General features: G+C 48.7%; 1 protein-coding gene across 14 annotated transcripts in view; it reads right to left on the reverse strand.

Annotated features, from left to right (window-relative positions):
• Nucleotides 1-16,858, reverse strand: part of robo2 (roundabout, axon guidance receptor, homolog 2 (Drosophila)) — a 509,899-nt gene that overhangs the window by 17,793 nt on the left and 475,248 nt on the right. For 8 of the 14 annotated variants that reach the window (XM_080203348.1, XM_080203346.1, XM_080203353.1 and 5 more), the window contains one exon: nucleotides 4,782-4,964. The exons of the other annotated variants lie outside the window; for them this stretch is intronic. In XM_080203348.1, coding sequence (XP_080059474.1) covers nucleotides 4,782-4,964 — 183 coding nt within the window. The remainder of the gene's footprint in view (nucleotides 1-4,781; nucleotides 4,965-16,858) is intronic. 14 annotated transcript variants of the gene reach the window in all.

Here is a 16,858-nt window from a genome sequence, read left to right on the forward strand (position 1 = left end):
GAGAATACCACATCAAATGGACATGCTGCTTGAAGCATATTTCCAAATAAGCTATCAAACACGATTTCTGCAGTATGTTGTAATGATACCCATGAATCAATGACCTCAATGTATTTTAATCTATGGTTCCAGTTGCAACCTTCCTGTCGATTCCAATAAGATCATTTGAAATAATGGGGTTGCTGCCCCCAGCTGAATTCAGCCTTTAGCATGAGAATCATTGGGCGCGATCTCACCGGCTGTTCTTGCCACGCTCCTGCTACCTTGAGATTGGTGCATTTGGCACCCAGCCATATCTCCGTTCACCGCAGCAGGGTGGGAAAATCCAGCTGGCGTGAACGGTGGTAAGGTTCCGGCCATTGAGTCTTACAGCACAGAAAGAGGGCCTTCAGTCCACTGTGGCTGTGGTGACCACCAAGTAAGTACCTCTCTATTCCAGTCCTGTTTTCCAGCACTTGGTCCGTAGCCTTGTACACTGCGGCTTTTCAAATGCTCATCTAAATGCTTCTTAAATGTTGTGAGGGCTCCCAGCTCTACCACGCTTTCAGGCAGTGAGTTCTAGATTCTCACCACCCTTGGGTGAAAAAGTTTTTCCTCACATCTCCTATAAACCTCCTGACCCTTAACTTAAATCTGTGCCCCATGGTTACTGAACCCTTTGTTAAGGAGAAAATGTTTCTTCTTGTCCACCCTATCGATGTTTGTCATAACCTCAATCAGATCACTCCCTCAGCATTCTCTGCTCCGAGGAAAACAATCCCAGCCTAACCAGCCTCTCTTCAGAGCTGAAACACTCCAGCCCAGGCAGCATCCTGGTGAATCTCCTCTGCACCTTTTCCAGTGCAATCACATCCTTCCTATAGTGTGGTGACCAGGACTGCACACAGTACTCCAGCTGGTGGGCCTAACCAGTGTTTTATACAATCCCATCATAACCTCCCTACTCTTATATTCTCTGCCTTGGCTGGTGAAGGCAAGTATCCCATACACCTTCTTAACCGTCTTATCTACCCTGACCTGCTGCCTTCAGGGATCTATGGACAGGCACACCATGGTCTCTCTGGTCCTTCCACCCAAAATTTCCTGGCGTGTGATAAATTTGTTTCCAACGTTTGGCTTTCACCCTCAAATTTATCCCATGAATTGACCTTCATCTTGATCTGAAGTTGTTCAGCTAATCAAGGGGAAACATTCCTCATGAGCACCATACTTTTGATGAAGCATTTTCAGTCGGATTCATGGAGTTTCTACAGGTCTATAAATAGCTGCCTGGATTATCGAGGCAAATCTCTCCAATCATTGAGGGAACCGGGTGGTGGAGGGATTGTACAATGGTGGGTGATTGAGTCTTGACAAAGGGTCATCTGGACTCGAAACGTCAGCTCTTCTCTCTCCTTACAGGTGCTCCCGGATCTGCTGAGATTTTCCAGCACTTTCTCTTCTGGTGGGTCATTCTCACTGGAGGGATCAATTTCTGCTGAGTACAAACTATCAGGATTATCAGTGACTATCTTGTATTTATGACCTTCTGGTTCTGGTCTCCCCCACAATAGGAAACATCTTTCTTATGTTTACCCTATCAAATCCTTTCATAATTCTAAAGGTCTCTATCGAGTCTCTGCCAGCCTTCGCTTTCTAAAAAACATCTGGATAAGTATATGGATGGGAAAGGATTAGAGGGCCAAACGTGGGCAATTGGGATGGGCTAGGAGGGCACCATGGTCAGCATGGACTGGTTGGGCTGAAGGGCCTGTTTCCGTGCTGTGTGGCTCTATGATGTTATGGCTCGAGGGAAGGGATCTACTTTCCATTCAAACATTCCAACACCCCAAAGACAGCAGTCACTAACTAACTCAGATGAAAAACAGGCAGCTGGTTGACTTAATGCTGGGGAGAGGGAGGGTGAGAGGGGAGGGAAAAGCAGGAAGGCAAGGAGAGCGGGGAGGGAGCGTGCAGGGAGGGGAGAGAGGGGAAGGAGCAGGGGTGAATGGAGAGGATGGGAAGGGAAGGGACGGACGGGCAGAGAGGAAGGGGAGGGGAAGTGAGGGGAGGAAATGGGAGAAGGCCGAGGGCAGAAGCCGAGGGGTGGGGGGGGGATGAGGTAAGGGAGGGAGGAGAGAGGAGGTGAGGGAGGGAGGGAGGAGGTAGTGAGAGGAGGGGAGAAACACTCAGTGCCTCTGGCTAGACTGAAAAGCAATATGAATGAAGATGGAGGAGCAGAATTTGATTTGATTTGGTTTATTATTGTCACATGTATTGGAAAACAGTGAAAAGTATTGATTCTTGCTCACTACACAGACAAAGCATACCATTCATAGAGAAGGAAAAGAGAGAATGCAGAATGTAATGATACAGTCATAGCTAGGGTGTAGAGAAAGATAATCAATGTAGGCCTATTCAAAAGTCTGACAGCAGTGGGGAAGAAGCTGTTCTTGAGTTGATTGGTACGTGACCTCAGGCTTTTGTGTGTTTTCTTCGACGGAAGAAGTGGAAGAGAGAACGTCCAGGGTGCGTGTGGGGTCCTTAATTATGCTGGCTGCTTTCCCGAGGCAGCAGGAAGTGTGGACAGAGTCAATGGATGGGAGGCTGGTTTGTGTGATGGACTGGGCTACATTCACGATCTGAATGGAGAGTGCTGCAGGAAGAATACCCACAGCAGCGATGATGTAGTATTTAGCAGAGCAGCCGGAACTGTGGCAATAAAAATTGTCCATTGTGGTTTGAACTAATTTGATTGCCCAGTGGCTGAACTGAGTTATCCCCTTCAGAAAGGCATTGGTATGGTCTGAAAGTGTAATGGGGCCAGATTCAGTTGTAGATCCTGGGATGTGGGTGTCACTGGCCAGGCCAGCATTTACAACCCATCCTTAATTGCCCCTTGAGAAAGTGATAGTGAGCCACTGCAGTCCAGGTGGTGAAGGCAAACAACTGGGGGGGGGAGCACAGGGGTGATATTCCTGCAGTGGAAACATTTGCAGGGCTATTGGCAAAGTTCAGAGAAGGAGTGGGATTAATTTGATGATTCTTTCAAAGACCCAGAACAGACACGACAGACCGAACAGCCTCCTTCATGCTGTACGATTCTATGGGTCTACTGGCATGACGTGGTCTCTGCCAAACCATGGAACTCGGTCAATTTGCAATGCTACCCTGCAGGGGCATTGACCACGCGGCTGTCAGGAGTTACCAAACAGAGACTGGGGCCTAATGGATGGGGGGTTACAAGTGGGATTATATTGAGGAGAGGGAGGTGGGGGATTGGGGAAGAAGGTCAATAAGGGTCGTCTTCGAGTTTCTCAAAACACCAGTGGCAAGAGAACAGACAGCTTGACAACCCTTTGAGAGCTCCGCGACTTCTCCGGTTCTTAGCCTCTTGCACATCTCCCATTCCCTTTGCTCCAGTTTTGGCGCCATGCTTTCAGCTGGCTGGCCCCTAAGCTTAGGAATTCCCTCTCTGATTCTCTCCATCGTCCTCCTCTCTACGACGCTCCTCAGAACCTTTGGGCCAAGCCTCTGTTCATCTGTCCTGGTGTCTCCCTCTGGGGCTGGGTGCCAAGGTTATGTCTGAAAGGATGCCCGTGAATCGTCGCGAGGCTTTTCACAATATTACAGATGCTCTGAAAATTAAAGGCATGGTGGTGCTCGGGGGTGGGGGGTGGGGGGGAGAGGGGGCGGTGGGGGAGTAGGAAGAACTAACATCCAGGGTGCTCTGAAAACTGCAGGCAAGAGACCCTAACGAGTAAGAACATAAGAACAGAAGAAATAGGAGCAGGAGTCGGCCATCTAGCCCTTCGAGCCTGCCCCGCCATTCAATAAGATCATGGCTGATCTGAAGTGGATCAGTTCCACTTTCCTGCTCTCTCCCCATAACCCTTAATCCCCTTGTCTACCAGAAACCTATCTACCCGTGACTTAAATATATTTAGCGAGGTAGCCTCCAGCACTTCAACGGGCAGAGAATTCCAGAGACTCACCATCCTTTGAGTGAAGAAGTTCCTCCTCAACTCTGATCTAAACTGCGCCCCCCCCGCCCCCCGCTTATCTTGAGGCTGTGCCCTCTAGTCCTGTGATGAGCTGTTGGGTTCTATCATTGCTTTATTCTGAGTAGACTCATTACAAGTGGGACTAGGGCAGCAGGGGAGGGCAGTGAGGAGGTGCAACAATTAGTTGGGCATCTGAGGGAGGAGAAGGAGTGGGAAAGGGCAGGAAAATCCGCCAAGGCCTCTGCTCCTGAGCGCCCTGGGCTGATTTCTGATAGAAAGGGCTCGTGTGTTGAATGTGGAGGGTGACAATTGGACAATCAGATTGGCAGCGATGCTCCTCAAGGTCAAATAGCCCCCGGATGTCCACCCAAAGAGCGGAAGAGCCACGGTAAGCCTCCACAACCCCTGAGAGAGAAAACTGTAGAGAGAGAATTAAATTTGCAAAGCCAAGCAGGCACAATGGCCTGGGTAGCACCAAAGACAGATGCCAACATGTGACACAATACAAGAACCACAGGGAAGTAAGAAGCAAAAAGACCATGCAATTATTCTTTACAGAATTGGCACCAGAGTTGATGGAAGTTCACCAGAGCACAAGATGAGGTCATCAGAGCCCACTGCCAGCATCCCAAGCCATGCATGTTAAAGCCCATTAGACACCAGAGTTTTCCACAATTCCCAGATTAGAATCTGAGACAGAAGAGACGGAGAAAGAGAGAGAGACAGAGAGGCCCGATGAAAGCCTCGGTGTAGCGTGCGAGGTCAGCTCTCGGCAAGGAAGCAGCTTTGGGTACAAACCTGTCCTCATTAAGCTGGTGCCCTCCATCTTGAAGCCAGCCCTGTCTGCCGCAGTGGCGAGAGCCTGGGCAAAGTCGCCATCAGTGAAGATGGAGTCGGAGGAGGAGCTAACTGCGCTAGATCGCCGGCTAGACATATTGCGCTCCTCCTCTGAGGCGGAACCCCATCCGTTAATCATTGAACCTAGAAACAAAGGCAGGTCAGGTTGATGAGAAACAGCAAAGCAACACTTCCCGTTGAAACAAAGAGCAGACAGGATTCTCAAGTTTTGTAAACTGTTCACAGGCAAGGAGGCTTTGCCACACCTGTGTAAAATACTTTCTCAATTACAGCTGGAGTTTTGCACCCATAAGAACATAAGAAATAGGAGCAGGAGTAGGCCATCTAGCCCTTCGAGCCTGCCCCGCCATTCAATAAGATCATGGCTGATCTGAAGTGGATCAGTTCCACTTTCCTGCTTTCTCCCCATAACCCTTAATTCCCTAATCGATCAGAAATCTACCTACCCGTGACTTAAATATATTTAGCGAGGTAGCCTCCACCACTTCAATGGGCAGAGAATTCCAGAGATTCACCACCCTTTGAGTGAAGAAGTTCCTCCTCAACTCCATTCTAAACTGCACCCCCCCCCCCTTATTTTGAGGTTGTGCCCTGTAGTTCACCCAATTTTGGACACACTCTCAGAACGACGTCAAGGCCTGGGAGAGGGTGCAGAGGAGATCCACTTGACGAGAAACTGGGATGAGGAACTTCAGTTAAAGTGAAGGGACTGGGAAATTTTCTCCTTAGACAAGGGAAGGATAAGGGGAAATTTCATTTTTAATTTATTCATTTGTGGGACATGGGTGCCATTGGCTGGCCAGCATTTATTGCCCATCCCCAACTGCCATTGCTCAGAGGGCAGTCGAGAGTCAACCACATTGCTGTGGCTTGGAGTCACATGTAGGCCAGACCGGGTAAGGACGGCAGATTTCCTTCCCTGACATTAGTGAACCAGGTTGTTTTTTCCCGACAATCGACAATGGCTTCATGGTCATCAATAGATTCCTAATTCCAGGTATTTTTTTATTGAACTTGAATTTTACCATCTGCTGAGGCAGGATTTGAACCCAGGTCCCCAGAACATGAGCTGAGTTTCTGGATTAACAGTCTAGCAATAATACCACTTGGCCATAGAGGCATTCAAATCATGAAGGGTTTTGATAGATTCATAGAATCCCTACAGTGCAAAAAGGATCTGGGACTGGCTCTCCAACAAAGCATTTTACCCAGGCCAACCATCTCTTTATCCACACAGCCCCACCTATTTTCTTCGCTGATCCCACTAACCTACACATCTTGGGACATTAAGGGGCAACTTACAGTGTCCAATGCACCTAACCTGCACATCTTTAGGCCGTGGGAGGAAACCAGAGCACCTGGAAGAAATGCACGCAGACCAGGAAAGGACAGCAGATTTCCTTCCCTAAAGGACATTAGAATGTGATTTAATGCCTGTTTCGCTGTTGATAAACATTCACTGAGGACGGGATTCTCCGGCTTTCCTGTGGCCTCCCCGCGGGAGGGGGTGTATTTTGGTGGTGGGAGGCAGTGTGCCATTGGCCAACAGCAGGACCTTCTCAATGGCACTTTGGTGCACATTGAAGCCACCTCACGCTGCCGAGAAACTCGCTGTGGGGGTGCACCATTGGCAGAACAGGAGGATCCTGCCAACATGAATAGTCGGAAAGCTCCGACCTGAGTGTTTCCACACAATGGGGCACGCGGTACTCGGAAAAGTCCTAATTTCATCCTTGCGAACCGGAGGCTCTTGCTGTCACATTTCTATATTAGCACCTCACCTTAACGCCCTCCTCAAAATCCACCCCAAATTCAAACCCGGGATCAGGGAGAGGTAATGTTTAACTGCAAAAGGTCTGAGGAAGGAAGGATGACAGAATAATAGAAAGGAGGGGGAAATAAAGCTTGCATTTACGTAGCACCCCTCACAGCCTCAGGACATCTCCACAGTCAGTGTTGTGTCGTAGGAAATGCGGCAGGCAATTTTCACAAAGCAAAGTCCCACAGAGGTGAAATAATGCAAATGACCAAATTTTGGTAAAAGATACCTGAATTTCTTTAAATTGTACTGTGGGAAAATTTATCCAATCGGGGAAATGAGGGGGCATTGGTTTAAAGTCTAAGGTGAAAGGTGGCACCTCAGGCAGTGCAGCACACCCTCAGCATTGGCACTGAAGATATCTTCCCAGGTTATAAGCATCCACTTGTGAGGTGGGGTGTGGGGGACTTGGGAAGAGTGTGGAGGGGTGGGGGGTGCGGGGTGAGAGGGGTGGTGTTGCACCCAGCGATTTGCTAATAAAAAGGTTATTCACAGAATCCCTACAGTGCAGAAGGAGGCCATTCAGCCCATTGAGTCTGCACTGACCACAGTCTCACCCAGGCCCTATTCCCACAACATTTACCTTGCTATTCCCCCTGACACTAGGGGCAAGTTAGCTTGGCCAATCAACCTAACCCACACATCTTAGGGCTGTGGGAGGAAACCCACGCAGACACGGGGAGAATGTGCAGACTCCACACAGGCAGTGACCCAAGCCGGGAATCAAACCTAGGTCCCTGGCACTGTGAGTGGCAGTCCTAACCCACTGTGCCACTGATTGGGCTGTCCAGTGCAAGTGTGAGGCTGGCTGTATCTCTCACTGCAATAAATAGCTCTGAAGTCTGTCTGTTGCCCAGTGCCAGCAGGCAGTGAAAGGTAAAGGGAATTGCTTGAATGCTGTCGGCCCGTGGGACCTTGGAGCTCAGAAGGATTAAAATCTGCCCTTAGATCGTATGGCAACGTGCTGTTTTTTTTAAAATATTTCCCTTTGCTCCGTTCTGCTGTCAGATTGCTCTGCTGCCCCACAGAAAAAAACCGAATGAAGTTCATGAACTCCAGACAGGAAAATAATACAGACATGTTTGGTGCGAGGGGAGCGGGGGGTGGGGGAGAGAGAGCAGTGGTTTTGGTGCCCCTGGCAGCATAGTGAGCTAAAAAAGATGCAAACTGTGTAATGCACATTGACAGGAAAGGGACATTGGATTGTGGCTGGCTACAGAACACTTTATATTGCTCATTTTCCGAAAGATTGTGCATGTTTGTGTATGTGTGTGTGTGTGTAGTATGTGAGTGTGTGTGTGTGCATGTGCATATTAGTGTGCATGTATGTGCATACATGTGCATATTAGTGTGCATGTGTGTGTGTGTGTACCTCTGCATGTTTACATGTGTGTATGTGTGCACTGTACATGTGCATGTGCATGCATGTGTTTACATGTGCATGCATGTGTGTACATGTGCATGGGTGTGTTGCATGTATGTGTGTGTGCATGTGCTTATGTGTGTGTAAGTGTGTGCATACAGCAGGGGAGGTTTAAAATAAGACAAATTAAAGTAAGACTATAAGAATTTCCGAATGTAAGCAGAAGGAGCAGATGTAGGCCATTCGGCCCCTCGGTCCTACACCACCATTCAATGAGGTCATGGCTGATCAGATTGTGATCTTAACTCCACTTTCCTGCCTGTCCCGTAACACTGGACTCCCTTACCAGTCAGAAATCTGTCTAATAGAGCCCTGGATATATTCAATGACCCTGCTGTCACTACTCTCTGGGGAGGAGCGTTCCAAAAACTCCCAATCCTTTCAGAGAAGACTTTCTTCATCCCCATCTTAAACAGGAGATCACTTCACTTGAAATTGTGTCCCCTTGATCCTCGTTCTAGACTCAAGCACGGGAGGACAAGTAGGGGAGCATCGAGGGAGAGAGAGAGAACAAATTGAGACAGAATCTGCAGAGGAGGTCACAAGTCAGGGGTTCAAGTTTGGAGGGGGCAATGTCCTACTTTGAAATGAAACGAGACAGGGTCTGGAGACAAAAACAGCAAAGGCAGCAAGCAAGCAGGCAAAACAAAAGAGTTCTGGTCCTTTTCACAAAGCCAGCAGTGCGTTAATACATACCTTTAAAATGTATTTATATCAGGTGAAAGTGGAAAGAGAATGACTTAACTGGAGCAGAATGCAGGGTTAGAAACAGCAGTGAAACCCAAACTCTTGTGAAATCATCACTGCCTGCTACACAATGTCAAATAACGGGCTGCACAATTGCTTTGGGGAATTTAATTTAAAAACAAAAACCCAATCTGACATTGGCTACTCGGCCTGAAAAAATACAGATCAAACTTCAAACAGTTGGAGCCTTCGCACACACCCGGCAGCAGAACAAAAAGCTGCCTTTGCAATCGCTCTTTCAGACCCTGCGCTGCTTTCCTGGGCGATGCACCTCTCCAGTTTCAAAGCTAACTCCTTGCGTTTCAATTCACACAGTCGGGGAGCAGATGGAGGACGGGGAAAGATGTTTCCCAATCCCAGGGCCAGAGGTGGTGCCGGTCAGACCCGGTAGCGCACGCTGCGTGGGGTTTCGCACAGTTCCCGGCACACTGGGCCAACTGTGCTGCCACTGTTCTGCCTCAGTGGGGCTCGTTCACGCGTGCTTAGGGGTTACGTATTTTTGAAAAAGCAACTGGAAGAGCAAGCAAATAACTACGCAGCGAGATAAATCCAGGCGACTGGATCAACTAGATAGCCAAATCCCAAACACAAAGCAAAGAACAGTACAGCACAGGAACAGGCCCTTCGGCCCTGAAAGCCTGTGCCAGTCATGTTATCCTATCCTGACCAACCACAGGCATCCCTCTATTCTCCGCCTGTTCATATGCCTATCCCATAAGTCTTAAATGTGGCTGACGTATGTGCCTCAGCCTCCTCACTGGGCAGTGCGTTCCAGGTCCCCACCACCCTCAGTGTAAAAACCTCCCCCGCACATCTCCACTAAACCTTTCCCCCCCCACCTTGACCTTGTGCTCCCTTGTAATTGCCATTTCTGCCCTGGGAAAAAAGCTTCCAACTGTCCACCCTATCCATACCCCTCATAATTTTATAAACTTCTATCAGGTCGCCCCTCAGCCTCTGTCTTTCCAGGGAGAACAATCCCAGTTTATTCCATCTGTCCTCATAGCTAATATGCTCCATACCAGGGCAACATCCTGGTAAACCTTTTCTGGACTCCCTCCAAACACTCCATGTCCTTCTCCTTAATCAACTTGACAGAGGAATTGTGAAATTAACTTCAGGACGGAGAAGAAGGTATAATAAGAATAGATTTTAATTTGATTTATTATTATCACATGTATTAGTATACGGTGAAAAGTATTGTTTCTTGCACGCTATACAAAGCATAAAGAGGGAAAGGAGAGAGTGCAGAATGTAGTGTTACAGTCATGGCGAGGGTGTAGAGAAAGATCAACTTAATGCGAGGTAGGTCCATTCAAACGTCTGATGGCAGCAGGAAAGAAACAGTTCTTGAGTCGGTTGATACATGACCTCAGACTTTTGCTTGCTTTTGCCAATGGAAGAACGTGAAAGAGAGCACGCCCGGGACATGTGGGGCCCTTGATTATGCTGGCTGCTTTTCCAAGGCAGCGGGAAGTGGAGACAGAGACAATGGATGGGAGGCTGGCTTGTGTGATGGACTTGGCTTCGTTCAGGGCTCTTTGTATGAAATGCAAGGTCGGTCCATTCAAAAGTCTGACGGGCAGCAGGAAAGAAACTGTCCTTGGGTCAACTGGTACATGAGCTCAGACTTCTGTATCTTTTTCCTGACAGAAGGAGGTGGGAGAGAGAATGTGCAGAGTGTGTAGGGCTATGCTGGATGGGTTCAGTGGTGCAGAAATAGGAATAAAGAGAGGGGGAAAAAAAAGATCAGACTGAGAGAGACAAAAGATGCGAAAGAAAATGTTAAAAGCATTACATTGCTGAATTCTCCAGCAGCTTGAAAAAATGTGACTCTACACTTAGACCCATTGATTTTCAGAGCCAGAGAAGGTGCTGAGCAATGATTAACTTGTATCACATTAAAAGGGCCATTCTGTTCAAAATGAAAAGAGTTAATTTTGTGCAGCAAGTTTAGTTCAGACCTGCCTAGGATTTTCACCCTGCTGAATGCACTTTAACAGTAAAGTAACTGTTATTGCATAGCTCAGGCCTAAACAGGGCAATTTGGTGAGTCACTGAGACATTTCATATCTGTGCATCTATCTCTCACCTGAATTTGTTGCAATATTTATTCTTAAATAATGGTAAGCAGCATTTACCTCACCGTTATTTTGACAGCAAAATCTGCCCCAATGCCTCATCTTGCCCTGAGAGTGAAGGGCAAGGCTGGCAGAGGTCGGGAACCCTGGATGATTCAGGATATTGAGGCCCTGGTCAAGGAGAAGAAAGAGGCACATGACATGCATAGGCAGTTGGGGTCAAGTGAATCTCTTGAAGAGTCTAGGGGGTGGAGGATTAGAGTTAAGAGAGAAATTAGGAGGGCAAAAAGGGGACATGAAATTGTTTTGGTGGGGAGAACGTGCAAACTCCACACAGACAGTGACCCAAACTGGGAATCAAACCCAGGTCCCTGGCGCTGTGAGGCAGCAGTGCTAACCACTGTACGAGATAATCAGGCAGAAAGCTGTTTGGATCAGACCAGACCCGATCTCGGCGAGATGATCGCACACTCACCTCATGAATCCCGAGACTGTGAGCTCAAGTCTTAATCTAGGAACTCGAACTGATAATCAAGGTTGAGTGGAGTGGGGAGGAAGAGGGCTTTGGTGTGAGTGACACCTTTCAGATGAGGTATTGTACAATGGCTGCCCTCTCAAGATGAATGTTAAATATCCTATAACCACAATTTTGAACAAGAGCAGGGGAGGTTCACTTGGTCTCCGGGGCCAATATTTGTTCCTCAAGCAACACCACTGAAAACAGAGTAACTGGGTCATTGTACTGCAGCCATTGTTCAATGGACAGTGCTGAGGGAGTGCTGAATTGTCAGAGGGTCAGTGCTGAGTGAGTGCTGCACTGTCAGAGGGTCAGTGCTGAGGGAGTGCTGCACTGTCAGAGGGTCAGTGCTGAGGGAGTGCCGCACTGTCAGAGGGTCAGTGCTGAGGGAGTGCCGCACTGTCAGAGGGTCAGTGCTGAGGGAGTGCTGAATTGTCAGAGAGTCAGTGCTGAGGGAGTGCCGCACTGTCAGAGGGTCAGTGCTGAGGGAGTGCTGAATTGTCAGAGGGTCAGTGCTGAGGGAGTGCTGCACTGTCAGAGGGTCAGTGCTGAGGGAGTGCCGCACTGTCAGAGGGTCAGTGCTGAGGGAGTGCTGAATTGTCAGAGGGTCAGTGCTGAGGGAGTGCTGCACTGTCAGAGGGTCAGTGCTGAGGGAGTGCTGAATTGTCAGAGAGTCAGTGCTGAGGGAGTGCCGCACTGTCAGAGGGTCAGTGCTGAGGGAGTGCTGAATTGTCAGAGGGTCAGTGCTGAGGGAGTGCTGCACTGTCAGAGGGTCAGTGCTGAGGGAGTGCCGCACTGTCAGAGGGTCAGTGCTGAGGGAGTGCTGAATTGTCAGAGGGTCAGTGCTGAGGGAGTGCTGCACTGTCAGAGGGTCAGTGCTGAGGGAGTGCCGCACTGTCAGAGGGTCAGTGCTGAGGGAGTGCTGAATTGTCAGAGGGTCAGTACAGAGGGAGTGCTGAATTGTCAGAGGGTCAGTGCTGAGGGAGTGCTGCACTGTCAGAGGGTCAGTGCTGAGGGAGTGCCGCACTGTCAGGGGGTCAGTGCTGAGGGAGTGCCGCACTGTCAGAGGGTCAGTGCTGAGGGAGTGCTGAATTGTCAGAGGGTCAGTGCTGAGGGAGTGCTGCACTGTCAGAGGGTCAGTGCTGAGGGAGTGCCGCACTGTCAGAGGGTCAGTGCTGAGGGAGTGCTGAATTGTCAGAGGGTCAGTGCTGAGGGAGTGCTGCACTGTCAGAGGGTCAGTACTGAGGGAGTGCCGCACTGTCAGAGGGTCAGTACTGAGGGAGTGCCGCACTGTCAGAGGGTCAGTGCTGAGGGAGTGCCGCGCTGTCAGAGGGTCAGTACTGAGGGAGTGCCGCACTGTCAGAGGGTCAGTGCTGAGGGAGTGCCGAAGTGTCAGAGGGTCAGTGCTGAGGGCGTGCCGCACTGTCAGAGGGTCAGTACTGAGGGAGTGCCGCACTGTCAGAGGGTCAGTACTGAGGGAGTGCTGCACTGTCAGAGGGTCAGTGCTGAGGGAGTGCTGCACTGTCAGAGGGTCAGTACTGAGGGAGTGCCGCACTGTCAGAAGGTCCGTGCTGAGGGAGTGCCACACTGTCAGAGGGTCAGTGCTGAGGGAGCGCCGCACTGTCAGAGGGTCAGTGCTGAGGGAGTGCTGCACTGTCAGAGGGTCAGTGCTGAGGGAGTGCTGCACTGTCAGAGGGTCAGTACTGAGGGGGTGCCGCACTGTCAGAAGGTCTGTGCTGAGGGAGTGCCACACTGTCAGAGGGTCAGTGCTGAGGGAGTGCCGCTCTGTCAGAGGGTCAGTGCTGAGGGAGTGCCACACTGTCAGAGGGTCAGTAGTGAGGAAATATCTGATTAGCTTAAGTACTTTGAGGATCCAGTGGTTGGATAAAGCGCTGTATAGACACACTTTTCCTTTCTTTTTTTCTATTGTACCTCAGAGAGGCTGCAAAAATTTACTGGAATGGAACTTGGGATGAGGAAGTTCAGCGATGCGTGGAGACTGGAGAAGCTGTGACTGTTCTCCGTCAAACAGCGGGGAGGGAAGAGGAGCTGGAATAGAGGTGTGGAAGACTATGAGGAATTTAGATTGAGTAAAGGAGGAGGATGTGTTTCCACTGGCAGCAGGGTCGCTAACCAGAGGGAAACAGGTTGAGGGTGGTGAACAGAAGAAGCAGAACAGGGGTGTGGGGAGACATGTTCCTCTGTGACACTGTCTGCAATGCACTCCCTGAAAGGGTGGCTTGTTCAGTAGGAACTTCCAAATTTTTGTTTAAACTTTATTCCAATCCAATCAAGTCAAATTAAAGCCAATTCAGAGTCCCAACAAGTTAGGACATTCCCTCCTCCTTCAAGGCTTGATCTAATTTGCATCTTAGCCAAAAGGGCCAAGATGCTGCTTTTGAAAATTGCTTCAAATGAAGCTGAAATGTAACCTAATGACTTAAACCAAGTGCAGCATGTCGATACTACACTTGATCTTAGCCAAAAGGCCAAGTAGGAACTTCCACATTTTTGTTGTTTACTTTATTCCAATCTAATCAAGTCAAATTAAAGCCATGGCCTTTGGACAGAAACTGGGACAGGTAAGATTTGCAGTGCTGTGGTGAAAGAGCAGGAGGTGTCTTGTTAACTGGATCACAAAGGCTGACACAGCCTGTTTGGGCCAAATGGCCTCCTTTTGTGCTCCATGACTGAGATTAGCCAGACTGAGAATAGATGATGGATGGAGCAGTCAGCTTGTTCATTCAGTCACAGGAGCTCTGCAAAACGGAACACTCAAGGCAGCTCACTGGGTCTTTAAGCGCTTATCTCTAATCAAGGCATTTGCATGTACATTGAAATTAATTCTGTTCACGACAGGAGGACTTTAACTAGGATATTAAACGTTTTCAACAAACAGCACCTGAACAATAAAAAGCCAGGATAGAAACGGTATCTCACTGAGACTTGATTACATCTTTGATAGTAAAATTAATTTATGATCGCCCATCTATTTTTTTTCAGCTACCTATTCAAGCTAAAAGTATCCTGATCCATGAATGTGCATTCCCAGATCCATTAACCAACAGGGAGCACACACATCTACCATTATGCCTCGGCTAATTGCCATATTAACATTTTTATGAGATAAAACAGGGCCTCTATGTCTTCCTTAACAAGCGTGTAATATTTGCAAAGATCCTTCAGTCTGTGAACATTGTGACTCATTGTGACTCTAAAGAGTTTGGACTGAGAGTGTTTTCAGAGGGGTGGATGACACTGCATGATTCTGAACCAAGCAAGACTCTCAGATAGTTTGTCTGCCCGATCAGATAATGTGCTCAGAAAACCTTGTCCCTTAACTCGTCGCGCTTCCTTTTGTTGGGTTTTAACAGCTCTTCAACACCAAGATTCATATCATTTAATCGTTGCTGGTTGTTGCTGGTCCATGCAGTTTAAAAATGCAAAACAAAACTACGTCTAAATTGTCTCTTTAAACATTGTCAATGCAGGTACAGCACGGGGTTAGATAAAGAATAAAACTCCTTCGAAATTATCCCCATCAAAAACTCCCAGGGCAGGTACAGCACGGGGTTAGATACAGAGTAAAGCTCCCTCTACACTGTCCCCATCAAACACTCCCAGGGCAGGTACAGCACGGGGTTAGATACAGAGTAAAGCTCCCTCTACACTGTCCCCATCAAACACTCCCAGCACAGGTACAGCACAGAGTTAGATACAGAGTAAAGCTCCCTCTACACTGTCTCCATCAAACACTCCCAGGACAGGTACAGCACGGGGTTAGATACAGAGTAAAGCTCCCTCTACACTGTCCCATCAAACACTCCCAGGACAGGTACAGCACGGGGTTAGATACAGAGTAAAGCTCCCTCTACATTGTCCCCCATCAAACACTCCCAGGACAGGTACAGCGCGGGGTTAGATACAGAGTAAAGCTCTTTCTACTCTGTCCCCATCAAACACTCCCAGAACAGGTACAGCACGGAGTTAGATACAGAGTAAAGCTCCTTCTACACTGTCCCCATCAAACACTCCCAGGAAAGGTACAGCACGGGGTTAGATACAGAGTAAAATTCCCTCTGTACTGCCCCATCAAAAACTCCCAGGAAAGGTATAGAACGGGGTCAGACACAGAGTAAAGCTCCCTCTACACTGTCCCCCCCATCAAACACTCCCAGGACAGGTACAGCACGGGGTTAGATACAGAGTAAAGCTCCCTCTACACTGTCCCCATCAAACACTCCCAGGACAGGTACAGCATGGGGTTAGATAGAGTAAAGCTCCAACTACACATTCCCTTGAATATATGGAGATAATGCCAGGATCCAAATTCCAGAAGTCCAATCCGTACAATTTCTGGCACGTCGTGTTTTTGCCCAAGGAACTGGGGGCTGGGGTTGTAGGGAGGTGGTGTGGAGAGGCAGCTGGGGCGGGGTTGTTAACTGAAGAGGGGGTTGATGTGATTCACGCACACAGAAACTAATCAGACTTCTTGATCTTTATATCTCCTCAAATTGCCTCTTCCAGACCTACACAATACATTCGGAGGCTTCTGGCTACATACAGAATCTGCCAATGATTCCAGCTGAACATCGCCAACTGAAAGCCAGTGGACAATGGGAGTTCCACTGGCCTTGGAGACACCAAAGACCTTTCCGAGCAAATTCTACACAATTGAAAAATCTGCCCTTTGCTTCATTTCCTTTCCAGTTATTTTTTTCCCATTGGCACTGATGAACCTATGCTGGGTATCACAGACTCTACAAGGCTCGCACTCAAACACCTTCAGCCAGACTAACAGAATCCTTTATGTTGATGTTTCCTGGGGACACTGAGGATGATGAAGATGGCGGGATGGATGCCTTCGAGATATTGCCTGAACACCACTCTCCATCTGGCTTGAATGGCCAACTCTTGAAGTGAGCAGACCAGCCCAAAGCTGTGCCTTCCCCACTGTCACTCAGACAGTGTTACTGCTAGACTCAATGGCCAGAATTTTACCCTCCCGCCCACTACAGGAAGCGGAGCATGCAAGGGGCAGATCATGGAAAGGTTGACTTTGGGTCGGATTTTAAGGCTCTGGGACAAGTGAGGTTGTATAATCCTGCCCAATCATTCCAATGCTCTCCTGATCGGCCTCCCATTTTGCACCTTTTGTAAATCTGAATTAAACAAAAAGTGCTACTCTCATCCTAACCTGCCCCAAGACCCCATCACCCATGAAGGTTCTCTGGCCTTTTTTTGATTTTAAAATTCTTATCCTTTTGTTGAAATTCCGCTGGGCCCCCCTCCCAATCTCGCCAGCCTGCTCCAGTCCCACCTCCTTTCCCTTCCATGCCCAGTGGCACATGAGGCAGACAAAGCATGAGCAATATGTGTTTCCAGTGCTAGTTTATTGTTGGAACAGGTCACTAGGGGGTGGGAGCCAGA

This window comes from Carcharhinus amblyrhynchos, chromosome 15 (genome assembly GCF_965287045.1).
Source record: "Carcharhinus amblyrhynchos chromosome 15, sCarAmb.v2.hapA, whole genome shotgun sequence".
NCBI classification, from domain to species: domain Eukaryota; kingdom Metazoa; phylum Chordata; class Chondrichthyes; order Carcharhiniformes; family Carcharhinidae; genus Carcharhinus; species Carcharhinus amblyrhynchos.